The sequence below is a fragment of the Xiphias gladius genome, chromosome 4 (genome assembly GCF_016859285.1).
Source record: "Xiphias gladius isolate SHS-SW01 ecotype Sanya breed wild chromosome 4, ASM1685928v1, whole genome shotgun sequence".
NCBI classification, from domain to species: Eukaryota; Metazoa; Chordata; class Actinopteri; order Istiophoriformes; family Xiphiidae; genus Xiphias; species Xiphias gladius.
In genome coordinates this window covers 22,650,662-22,674,341 of record NC_053403.1, presented here as the reverse complement: position 1 = coordinate 22,674,341, position 23,680 = coordinate 22,650,662, and the positions used below count along the sequence as shown (strand labels likewise).

The 23,680-nt window shown below is 39.6% G+C and overlaps 2 protein-coding genes across 6 annotated transcripts in view; one reads left to right on the top strand and one right to left on the bottom strand.

Moving 5' to 3' along the window:
- Window positions 1-1,978: 1,978 nt before the first annotated feature.
- On the bottom strand, window positions 1,979-19,636 carry casp8ap2 (caspase 8 associated protein 2). The gene is made up of 10 exons (XM_040124780.1): window positions 19,318-19,636; window positions 18,344-18,417; window positions 17,963-18,037; window positions 17,706-17,806; window positions 17,142-17,216; window positions 16,153-16,268; window positions 13,345-15,866; window positions 8,215-11,068; window positions 3,231-3,330; window positions 1,979-3,115 (listed from the first exon to the last, which is right to left on the bottom strand). Exons 2-10 carry the CDS (start codon window positions 18,375-18,377, stop codon window positions 3,053-3,055), a joined length of 5,940 nt encoding a protein of 1,979 aa, XP_039980714.1. The 5' UTR covers window positions 18,378-18,417; window positions 19,318-19,636; the 3' UTR covers window positions 1,979-3,052.
- A 1-nt stretch (window position 19,637) lies between these two features.
- mdn1 (midasin AAA ATPase 1) overlaps window positions 19,638-23,680 on the top strand; it is a 112,220-nt gene continuing 108,177 nt past the window's right edge. For 3 of the 5 annotated variants that reach the window (XM_040124777.1, XM_040124774.1, XM_040124776.1), the window contains exons 1-3: window positions 19,639-19,995; window positions 20,281-20,507; window positions 23,336-23,560. In XM_040124777.1, coding sequence (XP_039980711.1) covers window positions 19,900-19,995; window positions 20,281-20,507; window positions 23,336-23,560 — 548 coding nt within the window. In that variant the 5' untranslated portion in view covers window positions 19,639-19,899. Of the gene's footprint in view, window positions 19,996-20,280; window positions 20,508-23,335; window positions 23,561-23,680 lie in introns of all 5 variants that reach the window. The other 2 variants (XM_040124778.1, XM_040124775.1) reach the window with 1 other exon arrangement.

Here is a 23,680-nt window from a genome sequence, read left to right as displayed (position 1 = left end):
GAAAACCATGAGTAGTTTTTACGTCTGACATCAAATGGAATGTCAAAATGCAATAAAAATGTTTACTTACATGTTGTCTAGGGTCCTTGTCTAATGTGCGTCAGGGTGAAGCCATTATAAAAGAGCAGATTCATTTGTGGGACACTGGGGCTCAATTGTCATCCCTTGAAGACAAATTAGACCCCACTGTGCAGTGTAGCTGACACTATTTCAATGCTGTGGCAAACTAGGACTCCAGTTTGAAGTGATTGATCCACCACATGACCCTATAATGCCCTGGGGTTAGTTTCACCCTGCAACTTTTAACAGGACACAACACTGGAAATAGCACAAACTGAAATGTCAATACACAGCCATGGACAATGTTTTCAACTTATTGCTTTTAATTTACACTATATGACCAAAAGTATATGGACACCATTGTTTATATAACTTTTTTTCTGGGTTTGGGGCTGTTTTGTGGTTTAGGTTTAGTTCCAATGAAAGGAAATCTTGATACTACAGAATATGATGACATTTTTAACAACAGTATCCTTTCAACCTTGTGTAAAAAGTTTATTCATACAGAAATGGTTTTCCCAGTTTGGTATGGAAGAATTTAACTGGACTTCACAAAGCCCTGACCTCAACGCCTTCCAACACCTTTGGGATGAACTGGAATGCCGACTGCAAGCCAGGCCTTATCAATCAACATCATTGTTGGACCTAATTTATGCTCTTGTGGCTGAACTGGAGCAAATCACTGCATCCAGGTGGAGGCTGTTATAGCAGGATATTGATGTCCATGGTTGCAATAAACACGTCATTCCAAAACCATATTGGTAGAATGCAGTGGTGGTAAGTAACTACATTTACTCAAGTACTGCACTTGAGTAACAATTTTTTGTTAGATTAAAACAGTGGTTTTCATATTGTGACCCCTTACAAAACAGTTCTTTAGTTGGGGCCCATTGTGATATTTCAAATGTCTTTGAATTGGTAGCAATCAAACTATACAATATTTCACAAAAAAAATTAGAGAAAAGTCCAAAATATAAATACACATTTATGTTTCAGAACTTACCCTTTTCTTCTTTCCTTTCCCATTAATCATCACCACTTTTCAGATTTATCTTGTGACCCTTTGGAGGAGACTGACCCCTAGGTGGGGAGCCAATGGGCTAAAATACCTAATGAATAAAGTGGTTGAAACTTGCTCCACCTCAAGCAGCTGCAAGAGTAAAATACATATTTACACATTGATGAATCAGCTTTTACTCTTCTGCCTTAAAAATGTCCCTTGACTGAGATATTATATCTGACATTATTAGATTACTTTTGATACTTTGAGTACATTTTGGTGATAATAATTCTGTACTCTTAATTAAGTAAGATTTTGAAACCAGGACTTCTACTTGTCATGGAGTATTTTACATTGTGCTATTGGTAATTTTGCTTAAGGATTTGAATACTTCAACCACAAAGTAAAATGCAAAGGTATCCATATATTGTATTTCAAAATTCAAAATGAAGTCAAAACTATTAGCTTTAACTTATAGTTAGAATGACTTTGATTTTACTGCCTGACAATTTTTAATCAATAACTTATACAGCATGGTATGTTTGAATAATACTGAGCAGTATATTTGGTCTGAGTGAAATACGAGATTTTCAAACAATTTGGCACAATAAATTTTACCACCATTTGTTTGCTTGTGTCCTCCACTTTATGTCACCGTCTGGTCTGATAGTTATAAATTGCACCCCTAGGCACTGGCCTCAATTTCCATACTTTGTGGCCAACTTTGTCAATATTTGTGTCATGGTGAATGCAGTATATGGTGCTACCTAACAGACTGTCATCCACTGTTACCAAACTGGTGTAGATCTTTTATTTCCCCCATTTTTCACAAATATTTTACAGAAATCCCATCATTTTGTTAGAATGCTTACAAAATAAGGAATGTAAACAGACACCAGAATAAATAAATAAAACTTTATTTTCAGTAAAGAATTATGTACAATATTCACATTATTACATTCCATGCTGTTTATAAGCAATAGGATGAATCAAACAAAATGCCATTTAGGCCCACAGATAAAAGTTTTAATTCATATTAACAGATACATGTACTGTCCTCTACATGAATTGGACATGTAATCATTTTAACAACCTTTAAACATATTAAGCAGCATCACCACACACTCCACCCCCTCCCCTCAAAACTTCCATTGAAATAGCATTCAAAGTATCAATACAGAACTATAATAAATGGCCCAAACTCTCAGTCCCATAGGTCAAGTTCTATAGCTAGGAGAGACTTCAAGTTGTCTCCATTGAGCATCCAATTTTAGGGAATAAAAATTTCACTTGATTTAACTTAAGTTCAGGACTAGACGTACAATTAACTTGAGGACTTGTTGAGACCGTCATTTTTGCAATATATCATATCTGCAAATTCAGAGATAGGAAAGCATGTACAGATGCTGTGCTGAGGACGAAGTCATATTCTTCTGTGAGGACCAGACATCAGCAAATATCCACAACCCATACGAAAGTAGTGATTACAGTTTGGATTACTAAAAACCAAAAGTGCATCAAAAACAATAACACTGATTTTGATATAGTAAGTGGATGTTTCATCCTTCATATCAATCTATCTTGTCAGTTGTGCTGAGGAACAGTCATTATCGTTGATTCTTATTTTTTAAACTCTGAATTCTTTTCAAACATAATGAACAGGTACAGTTCAATATCCAGAAAAAAATGTCACCAGAAACTGTGACTGGATTCCCAACCTTCCTTTGAAAAAAAAAAAAAAAGCTTGGCTAATACTGTTTAGCTGATGGTCAGTATGAAGACCGTTGGATCTTGGTGGACATAGTAGCCTATGTGGGAACTGATGTGATCCAACCAGAACATGTAATGACTCAGCCACCCTGCGTTCACATCTTCCTGCACTATGTCAGATGAACAGCAGCCTACATACCTGTGTTGGTGCTACAGAATGTATATGGAAATGCTGTAATACAGGAACTATTTGCATAAATCCAAGCCCAACAGACTGAGGTATCAGGTGTCCAACTTCTCCTGCTTCTTAAAAAGCTTCATGAGCTGGTAAAATCTGTGTGCAATCTGAGGAAAGGAGAACAGCTAATAGTCATTGGGGGTTCCTTCATTGCAGCCGGTAAAGTCAAAGTATGACGCATATCACTTAACTAAAGCTAAAATAGAATAGAGAGTATCTTACCTGCCCTGATGGCTTATTGAGTTTTTCTGACAAGGCAGAGAAAGTTTCACGTGAAGCACCTTTTGTTTTCAGGTCAATCAGAATAGCTCGATCTTCATCTCTGCAAGAAGAATAAAGGCAATGTGCAGTAATCCTTTTCTTCACCATATCTTTACACTTAACCACATATATTCTCACAATGCTTCCGACGTAAAGGTTAAAAAAAAAAAAAAAAAGAGTTGTGTTTGAGTACTGTGGCCCAGAACAACCAGCGACATTTTTGGAAAACTGGTTGCTTTAATTCAAGTTCAGATTCAGGTTTATTGTCAGTATCACACATACAGTATGCTTGACATATGAGATATGATCAAGAAGTTCAGAGACTCTGCCTATAACAAGCAACAACCATAACTGAATTTTTTTTTTTTAACCCGCCTTCCCTTTGGAAGTAGTCACCTTGTGCACTGCACAAGCTGCAGATGCGGTTTTTGCTTATTTGCAATTTTTAAATGCACCTCGTACACATAAGGAAACAAAACATTATTCCTTATGGACATCAGTGCAACATAGAACATATAAACTTCATGTTTATGTCTGTATGTAGGGATGGGAATTGTGAAACAGTTCCAGTCGAGAACTGGCTCCGAATTGTCCGAACCATCAGAACCGTATGCCTCTGAGCTTATCCACTCCAGCATGTTTTTCTGACAGATGTGAATGGCAAAACAGTGACATCAAACTCATGTGTCTACGCTGCTGGAAATTAGCAACAAGAAAGAGTCATTGCAGAGAGGAAGAAACAGTCCAAAGTGTGGCTTCATTTCAAAAAGAAAGATGACAACAGTGCTAGTTGTAATGTCTGTAAAATGGTAATTTCAAGTAAGGGTGGAAACACCAGTTATATGATGAAATATCTTTCTACGCAACATGAGCTTAAATTCCAGGATGCCATGTATTTGACATTCTACACACAAGCTTCCCAACTGAGCATGAATGACTGAATGAATGAAAATTTGGTCATTGGTCAAGAATCATGGGTCATGGGTCATGGGTCAGGAATCTTTAAGGGAATCTATAAAGAATCAGACTGATAAACAGAATCAATAATGGCAATGGTATCAATAAAATCTTATAAATTCCCATTCCTATCTATGTTTCTATAAATAGACATACAGTACAGTCTAAAGAGTAGGAGTGAGCACTCTTAATTAGCAGCAAACCTTGGATGTAAACGAGCTCCAGTGTAATTTCTCCTTTTAAAGCAAACTTTACCTGTTGGTGGAATGTCACCAAAACAGTCGTAAAATTTGTGTGAATGAAAATCCATCAGGTGTGCTTTTTGATGATTGCTAATGCCACGGTAGAGCTCTGGCAGGACTGCAATAATAAATACAGTGGTGAACTGCTTTGGCAGATCGTACAGCCCTTATTTCAGAACTGAGAACAGTCTTTGGACATAACCACAGCATTTGTGCACCATTCCTTGTGGATATAAAGAACAATCCATTTCTAAAAGTATCACCAGACATCAATGATTCCCTGTCATTTCAGTAGTGAGTGAGCTCATCCAGCTCATTGGCCCTCTTCAGAATGTTTCTGAATAGCCATTATTAGATGAAAAAAAACATACAGCAGCTCTTCATTTCATGCTGGATAATCCAACATACTCACTGCCAATATTCAGAAGATCCTGGTGGCTGTATAAAAGGTGCTCTTTTTTTTCTACAGTCTAAGACATGTAAAATGGTAAAAACACTGAAATATTTGGTCTGCGAAGGGCCGCAATGTCAGCACGCGCAGCCATGGCAACCAAACGGCAATGGCAATTTACAAAAGCTAAGTTCAATTTTTAAAAAAAAACTTCACTATAAGGTTTTAGTGCAAAAAGCTGAGCATTCCTCCAAACATTTGCTGTAAGAGTATGGTTGGGAGATACAGTTTAGACCAAAAATCATATCTTGTTTTTTTTTTTTTTTTTAGCTAGAATGGCGATACACAACATATATCTTGTTATTTTCTAGGAAGTGGGGGCAGGGTTACCTCGAGATTGAGAGAGAGTAGAGATGCAAACACTGTCAGCTTTATGAAAGAAATCTGTTACGTAAAACAACATTAAACCATATCGCTATAAACTTTTCATCCTACACGTTGTTTGAAAATATTTCGATATACTTTAAGAGTTGATATACTACTCAGCCCTACTTAAGAGGTCAAAGGCTTCAAGTTGGTAGTCTTAGCATACAGGTGGGGAGCCAGGAGGCTTGAGCTGCATTGATTAGTTGATTGAAAGAAAATTAATCTACAACTATTTTGATAATTAATTAATTGCCTTTACAAAAATGCCGACATTTGACAGTTATAAGTTCTCAAATGTGAGATTTTGAACCCTTTATTGGTTTTGTATTATAGCAAGTTGAGTATATTTGGGTTTTGGGCTGTTTGTCGATGGTGTCATCTTGTGATCTACGACAACCTGTTGGCAAATTGTCACTGTTTAATGATGTTTTACGGACCAAATGATTAATCAGTTACTTTAGAAAATAGTGGGGAGATTAATTGAAAAAGAAAATAATTGTTAATCGCAGCCCCACAGACAACCATTAGCCTAGCTTCACATAAAGACTGGATGCAGGGGGAAACAGCTAGCCTGGGTTTATCCAAAGTTCAAAAATACACTAATCAACACCTCCAGCTTGCTAATTAACATCTAATTTGTTTTATCTGTGCCCAAACAGAAAAGTAAAACTACCAATTTGTGGTTCTATAGAGTGTTATGTACTGGAACTACTATGTTTCTTGGTGAACAAAAGCCCATGGCGGTGACTGTGTGCAGCTTCCCAGAGTCTTGTCGTTGCAGTGACGTTAATAGGTTTTGTACCTTCGAGCCTGTAAAGAAGCCAAAACCTGTGCTCACTGACTGTTTCTGGCATCCAAAGCAATAGCTGGAGGGAGGTCCTTCACAGAAGTACTGAGAATGGATACACTATTGTTCATCAAGAAAATTTTACGACATGTAACCCCTCATGAACCACAATCTGTTGTTTTAACATTTCTGTTTGTATTTAGGTTAAACAAATGACATACAACATGTTAATCAGTGAGCAGTGGACACAGCCAGGCTACCTGTTTCCCCTGCCTCCAGTCTTTATGCTAAGCTAACCACATCTGAACTTAACACAAAGAGTTGAGAATGTTTCTCTTCATCTTACTCTCAAGGAAAGCAAAGTGTAGTCCCCAAAATTTTGAACTAATCCTTTAATTAAAGTATTACTTATCATTGCTCAAGAATGTATAATGACTTGTGTCTGATTTACAAATATAAGTTTAGCACCAGACTTACGGTAACTTGCAAAAACAAGGACTTTGTCTTGAATAGAAATGATGGGTGTCTGTAAATATAACTGTAAAGAGTACAGTCTAGTCCTGCTCTACACGGAAAGTGCCCTGAGATAACCTCTGTTGTCATTTGGTGCTGTATAAATAAAACTGAATTGAATTGAATTAAAATATTGAAGTTGGTTATGGTTAGGTAGAACGCCAAAAATGGCTTTGAGATCTGAATCAGTGGAGATATTTCAGGGAAAATCAAGTCCCTAAGGCATTACCATATAGTATTTGTGAGATGGAACAGGAATTTAAAAAAAAAAGGCGCCAAGGTCTATTCCAGGGCTCCAGACTAACTTTCCCATTGGTAGCACTGGTACTACCAACCTTCTTAACCAGCACATAATTTGGGTGCACCCTTTTTTTGTGAACTGAGTCCCTCTTTCACTATGTTCTTGGTAGTGTTGAACTTGATATCCATTTCATTCTCCACTGTTGAGAGATTACTCTCATCTAACCGCTGAAAACAAAGTGGGGAGGGACTCAATGTTTTGGGTGATGCATTGGTACTTTCAGGTTTTGTGTTTCTTGCCGTCGTTATTCAACCTCAGTTTCAAGCTTAAACTGTGTTGACCTGGTAAGAAATTTAGAGTTGCCTGCAATGGACAGGCCACATTGCTTATAATATACACACAGCATAGCGTTCCTCTCATACTGCAATCATGACTAGGCTACTGCGTTAGCTATTATTGTTGAAAGTAGTACTTTGTCTTCTTCACTGGTTGGTCTCTTCTTGCCTGCACCTGCACTCTCATCATCTCTCATTGGCTCTACCTCTTTACCAGTCTCCTCTCTCCTCATACTTTTTTTAAATAATCAACTATAGACTGCTTTATTTTTTGAACATGGTAACAGCTAAATTGATTGTTTGGTGTGTTTCATCATCAGTGTGCAGTCATGCAGGCAGAGAGAGACCCACTGAGCCAGTGAAGAAGTAGTACTACTTTCAATCAAAATGGCTAACGCAGTACCGTGTCGCAAGGGTTACCAAAACAGCCTGATGATCACCATGCAATTGCATAAATGAAACCACATCAAATTCTAACTCACACCCTATCAAAATATGGTCACAGTCTTAAGCCCTGGTCTAATCTTATTTGACCTGAGTTTTTAATAGCAGCAGTATTCAGATACTTTACCTGAGTAAAAGAAGCTACCTCAAAGTGAAAAAAATCTATTGAGACATTATCAGCAAATTGCCCTTAAAAGGATCAAAAATAAATGTACTCAGTATGCAGAATGTCCCCCTTGCAGAGTTTCCCTCTTAGCATTGAGTGTATAGCATTCAAATAATGCTAGTGGAGTAATTTCACTCTGAATTGCTGACATATAAAGTAAAATGGAAGTACTCAGGATAAGTACCTCAGAATTCTGCTTAAAAACAGTACTTCAATAAATGTACTTAGTTTGCATGACTTTATGCCAGTTATTCTGTATTCATTTTTTTAATGCAGGAAAGTGTTGTGACATTAGGACATTTGACCATTTTTGGTGAAGAATTGTGAGGACTGAACAAAATCTTAAGGTACTGCAAATAATGTGGGTACTTGCTTAAAAATGTATTAATTCTTTCATTCAGAAATTCCTGTGGGAGTAGTACAACACAGCATTAGCTACTGACCTTGTCCATGCCATCACCACCTCGCCTTTCTTCCTGACAACATTCTTGGCTGAGAGACTGTTGGGGGACAGACACACTGGAGAGGATTTGGACTCATTATCATCCTTCTTAGAGTTAGACGCCATCTCTTCTGTACTCTCCACCGCCTCCTTTCTGGACCGCTTTGCTTTTAATTTATTTTGGTGCTTCTTCCGTTTTCTACCTTTGTCACAATCCCTCCGGTCTTTCCCTGGTGTACTGCTTATGTCCTCTGCAATGGTGAGACTTCTCTCTGACTCTGATACCTCCATTCCATCTCTATCTGAGTCTGAAACATGAGTCAGTGAAGCTTGGCTCCTTTGATCTGTTTCAGAGCTTTCAGAAGTGTGTCGTGACACTGCAGTTTTAGAGGGACTGATCATTTTCTGTGACTCAGACAAAAGAGCTTTCAAGGGACTTTTTTGAGTTCGCCTGTCTTTTTCTCCATGGCGTGTTTGACTTGTGCTCTCATCAGCAGTGACAACCTCTCCCGTGGCTGCCTGGCTGATCTGCACAAAGAAATGATCAGAGCTTTGAGCACCATTGTACAAACTGTTCTCTGAAAGAGTAGTTAGAGGCAGATTTTTCAGAGTCACTGACAGTTTCTGTGACCCCTCAGTAAAACAACATTTTGAGGTACTCTGTTGAGTTGCTGTATCTTCTTTTCTCTGGGATGGATCTTTGGTTAGTTTTAAGCTCCCATCTCGAGTGAGAGAGATCTCTGAACCTGTGGTGGCCTGACAGATCTCAGAGCTTTCAGCAAAGTTATACAGTCTGTTCTCTAATGGTACAGCATATGGAGTGCTTCCATTCTGCAACTTGTCCGTCAGAACAGCTTTTGCTTGACTTTCTTGAGTTGCTATGTCTTCTTGTCTATGTTGCTGATCTTCTGCTGTTAGCGTTTGACTTAAGCTCTCGTCAGCAGTGAATGTGATATTTGCACACGTAGCTGTCTGGCGAATCTTCACGATGAAATGATCGTTGGATTTTTCCATCACTAGGGCTTGCATGGGCATGTCAGGCTTGAACAAGAAAGATGTGGCAAGTGCCACAGAAGCCACACTGCTACTGGAGCCACAGCTAGAGTTGTCAGTGTCAAGGGCGAGGTGAATGTCCTGCTCTGTAGCATCCTCTCCGTCCAGCAGAGCATCCTCACTTATGTGAGCACTGATGACACTGTCTGGAGTGGACATAATGTGCAGGCTTGATGGCTGTAGGAAGCTGAGATGGCTGTCGGACTTCAGGGGTGATGGAATGGTGAGGGAGACTGCCAGATCTTCAGTTAGAATGGAATAAGATCTTTGTGAAGCCAAGCTGGACTGCAGCATCACTCTATTCTCTGATGGCACTTCTAACAAGCAGCTTTCATCAAATAAAGCTGGATTCAGCGGGATCTGATCTTTTGATCGTGGAGATGACATCTTGCGAGGTGAAATGCTAGACCACGTACTGATAAGTTTTGATGGTGTATTAAATTTGGTCGGAGAAAGCAGTTTAGACGGAGAGTCAAATTTAGGTGGACTGGTGATACTGATGAGTCTCTCTCCATCCTTCCTTGGAGTACTGAGGGACCAGGCTGTGCTGTCTCCTGTGATGCTACTGGTTTCTAATAAGTCGGATCCTTGTAGGAGACATTTGAAGATTTCCCCCATTTGAGAGTCTCTGACCAGGTTGAATGTTAAACTTGATGCTTGTTGTTCAGTGAGAAGCTCAAAGTCAGTTTTGTCGAGCAAAGAGCCAGTTTGAGAGACAACAAAAGAAGCCATGTTATTTTTCTCTGGAGTTGAAGAAATATTTTTAGGCGGAATGTAGTCAATTACAGTTTGTGTATTTAGGCAATCTGTTGGATGTAGGTCAATATTCCTGCCTTTTTCCACATGTGTTATTCTGATATCTTTGCCTCTGCTTCCAAGCCCTGTTTTGTAAGGTGCCACAGCACAAGGCTTGATTCGACTCAGACTGGTTGGAGAAGACGGTGCTTCCTTCTGTTGAAACTGTGGCTTCTTTAAAGAAGGCTGTCTGGATACTTTCTCGTTTCCAATGGGCCTCGTATCCTCGGTCTGAGATTTTGCTGGTTTGCAAAGGCTCTTCAGTGTCATGTGAATGTCCTTGAACAAGTAGTCAACTTGGACATCTACAAAATCCCACAACTTTTGCTTCAGGTCAACTGCTTGCTGTTCAAAGATGCGTTTCACAATACCATTATTTGATACTTTACTAAACACAGATACAATCAGCTTCTTCAGCTTGGATTTCAGCTCCCCTGCCTGACTGCATATTTGACCAAAATGGGCACCATCCACAAACTCTAAAAAAGATTCCTGGAAATTGTCCATCATACCATAGAAGCTCTTCTTGGGAAAGGTTTTATGAAGCTTCATGTACTTTTTTCGGATCTCAGTGCGAACCAACTTGAATGTCTCCATTATTTCCTCAATGTTGGAAAAAGAAACTTTGGTTGCTGCAGGGCAAACTGTTTTAAAACGACTCTTGGGACTTCTTGTTGATGCACCTGGTGTTTCACTAGTTTCTTTTGAGGCAACACACCTTTCTTCAGATTTCCTCTTTAGCACAGACTTAGGACTTGGTTTATTTCTGACTGGTCGTGCTAACTTCGACCTTTTGTTTGCATTAACAGGGGAACCTGCAGCCACCTCATCACTTTCACTTAAAATTTCCCCTTCCTCCAGTTCAGTGTCAGAAAGACTTGAATGGAAATCAGATACCTTGTCCACCATATTTTGTATGTCATGTTTTGCAGGAGAACCTGGATATTTGTTCTCTTTATTTACATCCAACTTCTTTGAGTTGACATCAACAGCTGTGCTGGAGAAATCTGCACAGGAAAATAAGATAAATTAGAGTTAATATAGACATTTTTTAAGATTTATTATTTTTTATCTTATAATTAGGGTAGGTGTATCTTATTATTATAAGACCTCCATCTTTTAAATTATCTGTATCTTGTAATTATGAGAGCCATAACTCATGAATTAGAAATAGAAAAGACCGTGATTAACAATTGCTGCTATTTGAGCATGACAGAACCTGCAAATGTAATTTGCATTTATTACCTACTTGGTTTGACGCAGTAGGATAAACGGATGCCAGTTAAATTTAAAAAAAGCTGCATTACTAGTTGTATGTCAACACTGCTCAGGAATCTTTAGCTGTTGAGATTGTTCAGGGACACACACATACAGAGCACACTGTGATGTACTTTGGTTTGCTCTAGCAGTTTACCAGTCCTTCTGTTTCAGACAGATACATTGGTTCTAAACGGGTGATATCAATTGATATCAACTGTGGCAGCAAGTAAACTTGAACCTACACGATTCCTAGCATGGTATTTTCAATGAAATGGTCAACTGGATTGTTATGAGCAGAATTTTGATGTAGCGTCTGAGCCTGAGAGGCTGATATAACATAGTAACTTTAGGAGAGATAATGCTGTTTGGAGCAGCTCATCACATTCCATTTAACAGTGAACAATATCTGCAATCCTGCAGCTGAAATTCCAGGTGTCAATTCTTAGCTGAGCCACAACATCCCATAGTTAATCCAATTCCCTACCGCTGCACTAATAATGCAAACCTGGACTGTGACTTCTTATTTAAAATTAAAAAAATAAAATGAAAATAATAAATAAATAAATCAGATTCATAATTATCAGTCCAAATTCAAATGAATTATGCCTTATATTCCAGCAGGGTTTTTTTTTTTTTTAAAATCTCACTTTGATCTACTACATGCCCTGTTGCTTAGTAAGATAAGATATGGTCGTTCTCTTTGTTAATAAAAAGAAATGAAAGAACAAACAAGCCACACTAACCACATATTGATTACACCAAACCATCTGAAAGGTAATGTGCGGAAAGATTTTGGACCTTACAATATAGATAGAAATGATGGTAAGGTAAAACTGTTTGCTGCCTTTTGAGAATGCCTTACTCTCTCATCTCACATCAGTTGGCGGGTCGCGAATCAATGGACCCATGTCAATTCTATGATATATTCAGGATTAAGTTATTTGGGTTATGTTCAAATTAATTAAAATCTATAACATTTCAAACTGGATTTTCGTGAAAAAGCTACCGTTCTAAAGCTAACAGATTGTTATCCTGTAATTAACAGATTTCAAGGTTCCATTATTATTTACAAAATTCATATTCATCAGAAAACTCAAATATACTTTTCTTTTGAAGAACGCAATGCACGTTCATAAATTGGTGAAATACTTTTTTACTGATGAGACAATGTCATAAACAATAATGTTTTGTGGTTTCTGATATTATTTAGGACTGTTATCTCATGGTCTATCCAAGTTTGGTTTATCGTGAAAACATTTCTCTCTGCCTTTAGAGAAAGAAGCACCCCAGATGAATCTATAACATTGTTGAACTCACGATGGACAGTTTAAAAAAGGATCAAAATCAATGCAGCAGGACCAGATATCATTTTTTTCATTCCACACATTCTTCTTCCTTGTCAAAACCTGGTGCCTACATTAGCTACAATGCAACTTTACTGCTGGCAGTTTGATCAAAAATTCTGGTGTGTTGTGCTAGTAGCAGTAGTAGTAGGCTACAGAGGTCTGGTAAGCCCACATCTTTCTATCCCCCCACTCCCACCCCCCATTTTTCATTTTCAAACTGGTAGTCTTAAGCCCCAGCTGACAAGGACTTCAATGAAACCGACTTAACAGACTTCGAACAGCTCCCTCTGGAGCAACAAAAGGCTTTATAATTTTTTTTTCTACAAATGCAGGAGTACTCCCTGGGACTTCTAAACAGTCTCTGACGTGTAAAATTGCTCAACTTCATGTTTAAGATGAGTTATGACCTCAATTTGTCATCTTGAATGAACAAGACTTTAATTCTGAGGTTGGAGGGGTCAAGATAATGAATGAATTCAACCATCAGCAAAGGATAACCATCACAAAAATAAATATGAGCACTACAAAAACACCATTTGTCTGCCTAAGAAATAATAAGACACAGTAAAGTTGTGATCACAAGATAACAGGCTTAAAAAATTCCTAGCAACCACAGCCACTCTAATCTTCTGCATAAATGTAAATTTAAACTGTCTTTATTATCAGGGTAACATTACCTTTTTGAAGGCTCTTGACATGACCAGGCTTGCCATGAACATAGAGATGACTTCTCTTGGTTACCCGTATTGGGCTCCTGAGAGGGCTTATGGCATCAGGGATTCTCTTCAGATTACTGAGTGTGCACATCATGGAGTCCTCATCATGAAGTAATGGCACTGAACTGGAAGGTTCAACATTATTATTCTCAAGACTTTTTCCAGGACTGAAGGTCTTTTCCGTTGTGAAAGTGAGTTCACTGTACGCTTCCGGCAGTACTGTCTCTTCTGTGGTACTACTGACTTTGGACACTCCAATACAGCCAGTGGAAGAACTAGGCTCAGTTGTGATGCTACTGCTGTCGTTGGCCTCGTCATTTGTCTGTGTTAAAACATAAATAGCTTCAGGTAAACTCAGCCCTTCTTGTGGAAGTGATTCGAGGCTTATTGTACTGGATACAGTATCTGTATCTTTGGGACCATCTTGCACATGAAAAGCATCTCTCTTGTGAATGGAAGGGAATGAAGCAGGAGGAAGCAGTCCTTGCTGACAGTCCTGTGGTAAAATAGTGGAGGAAATATGTTGACTTTTGGGATTGCCAGGACCATCTTCAGCTACAGGATTGTCTCTAGAGGGTGAAACAGTTGCACCCTCTTCAAATGAACCCACAAGGAAGCTTTGCTTTAATGCAGTTTTAGGAGGTTCTATCCTTGAGTTGAGCCCAACAGGGTCTGAAATAGCAGCAGTTTGCTCAATATTATTTCCTGGGTTTACCTTTTGTAAAGAATTGCCTGTGTGTTGCTTGGAAATGCTTCCAGATGCGTCATTGACACTGTCTCTCTCTCCTAGTCTTTCAGATCTATCTACCTGGCTGTCTGAGGTCAGATTGTTTAAAATGTCCCCTTCTGCTGCTTTTAGAGAACTACTCTCTTGTGATTTTGCTGTGAGATGCACATTCATCTGATTCTGTGCAGTATCAAGGGGTTGGCTATGTGCTGAGGATAGTTTGTCCTGATGTGCTGATGTAGTTTGGATAGAACTTTCTTCAAGCAGTTTGCCAGCTGCAGTTTCACCAAGGCTCTTGTCCTTTTCCTGGACATCTTTTGCATCATCACACCTCTCGTGTGTCCTTTCAGAGCTTGAATTTTTGGGGATATCTGAAAATTGCTCTGCAACATGTTCAAAACCAGCTTCTAATTCACTGCTGTGTACTTCTTCAATGACACACATGTCTTCAAAATGAGACGGCAAATTCTCATCATCTGGCCCATTTTCAACTACCTTGTCCACTAGAGTGAGGTCATCCTGGCTGGCATCGATGGCCAACACTGGCTTCTTAAGTGGTGAAAGGGTTAGATTCAATGTTTCCATGAAACAGAGTTTCCTGTTTGGACTATTTTCCTTCACAGAGCTTTTCTCAGTGATATGTCGTTCTTTAGATGATCTTTTTAAGGCCTCATTTGTCTTTTCCTGTCTTTTCTTACTGCGGACATCTACTTTACCTGGGTCCAATTCTTTTGATCTCTGTTTCTCACGTTCTCTGCTCATCTCTGACAGAGTGCTCCTTTTATGCTTTCTGCTGATTTCATTTTCACGTCGTCTCTCTTCTTTCCTTTGATGATCATTTGAAAGTCGCTCTCCTTCCCTCTCTTTGGAGGAATCAGTGTAGCGTTCAGCATGTTGATTTGAAGAGTACTTTTTCCGGTCCTTTGAGTCCGAACTTCTGCAATGTCTGTCACTAGTCTTGATTCTTCTATGATCTTTGCTGTAGATGTCTTTAGAACTGCAAGCTGAATTTTTTTCAGAGTCTGATGTGGCCAGTTTAGCTTTATCTTGTTTCCTTTCTCGACTTCTCCCTTTCGTGTCACCAGAGCAAGCTGCGCTGTGTAAAATCTCTGGTGGAGGGCTTTTAGTCCTGTCTGATCGGTGGTGCCCCTCAACATTTAGGTAGGCCCTGCTTTTACTTGACCTGGAATCATACTTTCGTCCAATGTCTTTGTCTGGTTTGTGAGACCTGTTTTTCTCAGGGGCATGACAGTCCTTGTTGGGATATGAACCAGGTCTAGGTTGCCTATCTGTTGATTCAGATAGTTTATGACTTTGATACTTTTCCTCTCTGCGCTTAGACTTATGTTTGTCTGAACCACTATGCTGGGTTGATGAACTGCTGCTGAATTTGCTGACAGAATGCTCAGTCTGTTTGTCAGGTATTTCACAATCTCCTCTTGAAGAACTTTTTGAATGACTATGAGAAAATGCTTTAGAAGGTCTTATCTCAATACAGGAGCCAATGGGCTGATTGGTTGAACTATTACTTTCTGTCTTTGAAGACTGAGGAGGATCCGTTGGAGGCTGTTTCTCCCCCGGAGGTGAAGTCGGTAGACATGGAAGAGGACTGGATGGAGGAGGACAAGGTGGAGGAACAGGGGGTGGTGCAAGAGGTGGCCTACTGCTGGAGCTGCCTGTGGAGGTCCAGTTGGAGGAATTTTGGTCCCACAGATTATTAATGTGAGACTGATGATGATGACGATTTTTCTCTGACCTGAGGAAAACAAAGTTTTAACAACTGATTTATGTTTGAACATAAATCAAATCAGTAGAGATAGCTTTCTGTCTTTGACCACAGTGGTTAGAAAAGAGTATAATTAAAAAGCTACTTCTAATTTACCTTCCAACATGATTTTTTACAATTCCTACTTGGAATTGTTGGATTAACTCATTCCAGACTATTTTATATTTATATTAACCTACAGCCCCACACATTAGTGTAAAACAGACAATACAGTTCTAATGAGTATCCAATTCATATATTTTTTCTTAAAACATACCATTGATTCAACCTCTGAATCTCAGCATCTTTTCGTGTCACTTCCTGTCTAGCTGTTCGTAATAGGGCAGAGATGTTCCTTTTGAGACGGCAGTTCTCAGTGTTTAACCCTGTGTTCTATTTAGAGAGAGAGAGAGGGAGAAAGAGAGAGAAAGAGAGAGAGAGAGAGAGAGAGAGAGAGAGAGAGAGAAATGGGTTTTGGGTGGGTAGGGAGACATGTTAGTGCTGGGGAATTTATTTTAGTGGAGGGCTTTTGAGAACCATCTTTATTGTAATGCCCAGGTTTCCACTGGTCTATTCCAGGATCAGATCAAGCATGCCTAATACCATACAACTGACTAACAGTGAAAAAATGTGTTTCAGTTTTTGTTTTGAAACAACAGTTTTTGAAAAAACACCAACCTAAGTGGTTAAATAAGAAGACATCAAGCTATTAGAAGGAAATCTGAAATACAAGTGTGACTGGTATCCTTTTTGACACATAAACACACATTCAGACTTTTCTGCATTAGTTTGAAAATGGTCTGTATGAACAGGTGCATTGTGGTGTCTATTTGAGGGTGTGGGCGGTAGCGGTGGGTATATATGATTGAAGAAGTGAAGCTCCAGAAATCTGTTGATGAATCAATAAAAGTCTTGTGTCTGCGCACATATTGCTGTATTAAGTTGATTAACAGAGCTTACTACAAATGTTGACTAAAATTACTGCAAATGAAACAGTAAATTAATTGCTCTTAAAAGCTCTTTTAAGATCTTTTACATTTTGAATTACTTTACATTTCGGCATTAGATATGTTTTCAAATTCAAAAAATGTTTTGCAAGCTTGCCGCTGGTCTAAATAACAGAAAATGTACAACTACTAATATGGGGTGTCATTCGATAATCTATTCTTATTTTTTTTCACTCTTCTGTATGAAGTTTAATAATATTTAAAAAATAACAGCAATGCACACCTTTTCAACAGCTAAAAATAAGGAAAATAAAACTACCTGAATTTCCATCTGCTCCAACCTCCTGTGCAACTCTTTAATTTGGTTTTGAGCTGCTTGGAATCTGCACTTCAACTGCAAACAAACAAAAAGAAGAGTCTGTAAGATATTTGGTAAGCTGAATGCAGCCTCTACATTTTGTCAGAAAATGGTGATTTCAGCAATGCCTGTAAATGTTTATACTCCTTTCATAAACCAGGCCCTCATTTACTAACTAATAAATGAATTAGATGAAATGTCTTTATCACCTCTGCTAAACACTTTCCTGAGGAAAACCCTGAACATGTATAATGGGGTTACTGACTTAATCCTGTAGCCAGCCTATATTTATTATAACAACCCACAATCATCTATTTACAGCACAGCTATCACAGCTATGCATTGTCCAACCTGCAGAAAACCAATGTTGGGAAAAAGGCTACAGAACCAAGCACAAAACAAGTGCATTGACCTCTGCACACCAACAGCAAACACATATTTATCTCAGGCCTCTCCTTCAGTATAAAATGCATATTATGACAGATCAAAAGAGAGAAAGGAAGCGTGAAGAAAATGGCAACTCACCTCAGTGTACGATGTCTCTCTGCTCCGCTGTTCTTCCGTGACAATTTCTTCATATAAATCCATTGACTCTTTCAGTCTGGAAGCATTTGTAGGTGACGTCTCTGTAATAAACCAAAATAAGAAAAGACGTAGGATAAATCGTCAGTCAGCTTCAATGATGAACAAAGGAATTTGTGTCGGACTGTTTTGGTCTATCTTTGCTAATATTTTATTGTAGTAGAAAACCAAAGTGAAACTATTTCATAAAGGACTTTTACCTGCATTATTGCTAAAACCAATATCCAGGCCATCGTAGATATCCACAGAATCTTCATTGTCATCAGGTACCATGACTGTGGATATTATAAGTTTTCCAATATAAATGCATGTCAGCAGTTATGTACAGACATAATCAACTCTTCTTCCACATAAGTTCAATGATCTAATGATTTTATCTGCAGATGAGATGAGTTTTACTTTGGTATCAGCAATCAGAACCGGAGTGAAACCATTCCTCCTTGGGCCACTGATCGAAACATCTACACTATATATTATGGTATTATGGCCTTATTACAAGCCAGAATTCCTCATATTACACAAATACTACTATGTAAATCTAAATATAACAGCCTATGTACATATTATAGACTTATACTTACGACCAGAAGTATCATTGGTGTCAATGTTCTCCATTGTTCCAAATATCTCTTTGGCTCAGTTTTTAGAGGAGAACCTGATGACAATACAATGGGAAAAATCATTAGTTATTCCCAGTCTACAATATCAGCCAGAACAAAGCTTATAAGAGCAGCAACACCTGGCTGAAGGCTACGTTGAAAGCAGAGACAAGACAAGAATCAATCAAAAAAACACACTCAATTATAGTTTTGGCAATATGACTATGACTAATTTTGAATGTGAATTTTACATCAATGTAATGGAGTACTTTTATTTGACAGCTATTTAATTTGCTCGATTTGTAGAAAATAGATATTTCTGTCAGGTTGTTCTTTTACTAGGCAGCTTCTCAGTTGATTTACTATGATACATTGTGTCACAATTTATATCGTTGTCGCAATAAATAATTACATATATCATGATAGAGGATTTATCCATATTGCCCACTGCTAAAGATAATATACAATTATCATGGCACTGAGGTAAATATTGTATCTGTTATCATCTGTTGTGGACAAACTGAGGATAATCACAGTGTTGTTAGCATGATTAACATCGTGGTCTAGCTAGATCCCTTTTGTTCACCACTGTCCGAACAAAGAGGACAGCAAAGAACAAAGCCTTGCAACAGCAGCCCTAGACAGAAAGAAATTCATACAGAGGTAATATATTGCTGAGTTTCATCTTAATTTTAGTTTTTCTCACTGAATATTGCTTCATTTTGAACCTTCTGCCCATGGCCTTAATCTGACATTTGACACCCTGAGTTCAGGCTCAAACTAACATTAACATTACTAAAGCTGCCTTAGTCCTGTGTTATCTATGACTGAAGGTAACTCTTACCGGAGAAACATGCTCAGTCCTTAAGTTACGAATGCTGTGAACCATATACACAAACTACATATTTATATACAAAGGTTTTTACAATAAGTTAACGATGAATTGGTTGACTTACTTGTTCGTGTGTACTGTTATGTGTCCTCTTGTTTACAACCGTAATGTCGCGCCAAGACTTTATTGCACAGGAAGTAACGACATTTTCCCGCGGTCTGTCTCTACCATGGATGTATTCTTGCAGCTCCACGGTTTCAAAAAAATAGTCTTTAAACAGGAATCCCACCCTGAAGGAGTTAAATCATACCGCAACTCACAGTCTTCCCCAGCGGTTCACATTCTCCCAAGACCACCTCACGTAAACGAGAGCATTAAATAGCAGCGTAGTTCACTCGGAAGAAAGTTGTTTCTTTCGCGGAGAGAGTTGCACTATGCCTGCGTCGCTGTCCATATGCGTCATCGCTGCGCGACGACGGCGGGGGGGGGGCCTGACCCGGAAAGATTTGTGTTTCACTCACATGTGGACAGGGTATTAAGACTAGTAACGGGAACGTGCTTATGTGTTGTGATACAACCTCAGAAAGACAAGCGCGTAATGAACCTCACAGTTTGCGTTAATAACAGAAAATCAGTATACCTGTTTATTGACCGCGCGAGCTTGTTTCAGCTGTAGATTGCTTCTCCACAAGCGACAAATGATAAGATGGAAAATTTAGAATTGAGCCTGTCATCACTTGGCACCATATCCAGACATGTTGACAAAAGTCACAACGAACTCAGCCAATATCTGTCAAAACAGGTAAGATCTGTTAATTCCCGACTTGTATGGAATAAAATAATGCATTTAGAGTTTATTTTCATACTCTGACTCAATACGTGTCTGCTGTGCAGCAAGCAGTAACCCTCCCTTCACATGTCAGTAGTCCTTGTACAAATGCCATAATTTTACTTTATGTTGTACCGTTAAATCTGTGCTGCTGGCTAATTTGTTAATATTTTGAAGAAATATTTGTTTATGTCTGGCTTTTATATCAACCAATCAATATTTCATTCGGAACCTTCCTACCATGTTATCTCTCCTCAGATATGGAGCCAGCAGGACAGACAGTGTATTCTGGGGTGTTTGACTCAGCTGCTGTTGGAGAAGGACTATACTTTGCTGATTGCACGGCACCTGCGACCACTGATTCTGGACCTGTTGGAGCGCAATGCAGAGAGGGTCAAAGCTGGTGGCAGGATCAACCATGACCTCCACGAGCGCCTGTGTGTGGCCCTAAGCAAACTCCTCAGCATCAGTCCAGATGCACAGGCGTAAGTGGACCCTGTTCTCGTCACACTGTTTATTTTAAATGTCCTCTCTCCAACTTAACCTGTACAGATGCTGATCCTGACTTTGGTGCTGCATCAGTACAGATGGCTGAATTTACCCTGGATGGGGTCCCTGGGGCAAAAAAATTTTTTTTTTTATTTGGGGGGGGTGGGGCACTCCTTGTCCTGAAAATTAAAAGAGTACATTAAAGTTGTGGGAATACATTAATTTGCTTCCTTCCTGAGACTGAGATAAGAAGAGAAATTTCAGGTCTCAGTTGTGTGCATTAAACTCTTTGCATTAAGCACAGATTAGCATAAAGACTGGAAAGTTAGGGAGAAAAAGCTAGCCTTGCTCTGTACAAACTTTGAAAACATCATCACTTGATAACGCTAAAGCTTTCATACAGTGCATTCAGAAAGTATTCAGACCCCTTCACATTTTAAACATTTTGTTATGTGACAGCCTTATCTTAAAATCGTTTAAATAATGTTTTTCCCTCATCAATCTACATGCAATACCCCATAATGACAAAGTGAAAACTGACTTTTAGAAATTTTTGCAAATGGATTAAAAAGGAAAAATCTTAATATCACATTGACATAAGCATTCATACCCTTTGCTATCACACGTGAAATTTAGCTCAGGTCCCTCCCATTTCTCTTTATCATCTTTGAGATGTTTCTACACCTTGATTGGAGTCCACCTGTGGTAAATTCAGTCAACTGGACAATATTTAGAAAGGCACACACTTGTCTATATAAGGTCTCAGAGCTGACAATGCAAATAAGAGCAGAAGCCAACCTATGAGGTCGAAGGAACTGCCTGCAGAGCTCAGAGATAGGATTGTGTTGCGGCACAGATCTGTGGAGGGCTACAAAAATATTTATGCTGCATTGAAGAGCACAGTGGCCCCCATAATTCTTAGATGGAAGAAATTTGGAACAACCAGGACTCTTCCTAGACCTGGCCGCCCAGCCAAACTGAGCAATCAGGGGAGAAGTACCTTGATAAGAGAGGTGACCAGGAACCTCATGGTCACTCTGGTTAAGCTCCAGAGATCCTGTGGGTAGATGGGAGAATATTCCAGAAGGAGAACCATCACTGCAACACTCTACCGATCTGGGCCTTATGGCAGAGTGGCCAGACAGAAGCCTCACCTTAGTGAAAGAAGCATGAAAGCCCACCTGGGGTTTGAAAAAAACGCACCTAAAGGACTCTCAGACTGCGAGAAAGAAGATTCTTTGGTCTGATGAAACCAAGATTGAACTGTTTTGCCTCAATTCTAAGTGTCATGGCTGGGAGAAACCAGGCACTGCTCATCACCTGCCCAGTACCATCCCAACAGTGAATCATGGTGGTGACAGCGTCATGCTGTTGGGGTGGTTTTCAGCAGTAGGGAATGGAAGCCTGGTTAGGGTTGAGGGGAAAGCTGAACGGAGTAAAGTGCAGAAGTATCCTTAATGAGAACATGGACCAGAGCGCTCAGGACCTCAGACTGGGTCGACAGTTCAGGATAATGACCCTAAGCACACAGCCAAGACAACGTAGGAGTGGCTTAGGGACAACTCTGTGATTGTCTTTGAGTGGCCCAGCCAGAGCCTTGACTTGAACCCAATCGGACATCTCTGGAAAGACCTGAAAATGCTGTCCACCATAAGTTTCCATCCAACCTGACAGAACTTGAGAGGATCGTCAAAGAAGAATGGCAGAAAATCCCCAAATCCCGGTGTGCAAAACTTGTCACTCCATACCCAAGGCGACTCCTTACCCAAGAAGAGTTATTTGCTGGAACTATTTCTAGGCGAACAGCTGGATCCCGTGCCTGTGCACAGCTTCTTAAGTCTTGTCATTACAGTGAGGTCCCCAGGTTTGATACCAGCATGCCTGTGCAGAGAACAAAATTAACAACCTGTGGTCACTGACCGTATTGTTCAACCTGACCTGTGGCCAGAGACCCTGCACACAATTGCTCAGCGGATAGATACACTGTTTGTTTGTCGGGGAATATTTTCAGCACTTAGCTCCCTCTAAAATCGCAAGTAGTTGTTCTATTTGTGTACAGATGAAATAAATGAGATACAGCATGTAATTCAGGCTAGCTGTTATGCTCAGGCTAGCTGTTATGCTAAACTAAGCTAACATGTCCTGACTTCAGGTGCATACTAACACACAGACATTAGACTGGATCTTCTCATCTCAGTATTACATAGAAACTAAATACGTTAAGTTTATTTCTAAAAATGTCTAACTACTCCTTTAACTAATTGTCTGTTCAATTAATGACATAATATTATGGTACATGTACAAACAAATTCACAATGAATTAAATCACCACATACCTAACACAATGAATGGGTGATTGTGGCTCAGGTGGTAGAGCGAGTTGTCCACTTACAGGGAGGTCGGTGGTTCTATCCCCGGCTCCTCCAGTCTGCATGTTGAAGTGTCCTCGGGCAAGAGACTAACCCCCAAATTGCCCCCGATGTATCATCTGTGTGTGTGTGTGTGTGTATGTGTGTGTGTGCGCGCGCGCGCCCAGATGGTAATCCAGCCTTGATTGCAGACCCCCTGCAGATGTGGGATACTCAAGTGATTTAGTATTGCACTTCCCCTAAGTTATGGGACTTGTGAGAGACAGTTTAAAGAAAAGGGATGGTCTAAATCGCTGAAAAGAGGCTGAAGTATCCTGACTTTTAGCTCTCAATAGGGGTCAAGCTCCAAAAATGCAGGGTCCTGTGGCACTCAGTCAGACACTGGTGTAGGAACCTCAGCCAGTATTTCTGCTGGGTACAGCCACCCAACCTAATTTTCTACTCTGTTCTGTAAGGTTTGCTGCAAAGTACTTCAACAGTGCCCCCCCAGTGTTTCAGAGGCTCTTCTTCACCAGTGAAGAGTCATCAACTGTTCAGTATGGCCCCAGGAGGATGAAGATGCGTGACCTCATGGGTGCCACCCTACGTTTCCTCCAGAGTGACCGTGCCAAGTTTCGAATGCTCTGGGACTGGAGTCCCTGTGTGTCCCAGCTGCTCACCAGTGACGTCATGGTTCGAGGGTATGTACCTGCTTTCTCTTTGCAACTGTAGAGGCTTCATGGGCCATATACTGTAGGGTAACTCTAAAGGGTAAGTTGATGTCTTTGTGGGTGTAGGTCATTTCAGTGATGTTTAAAGCA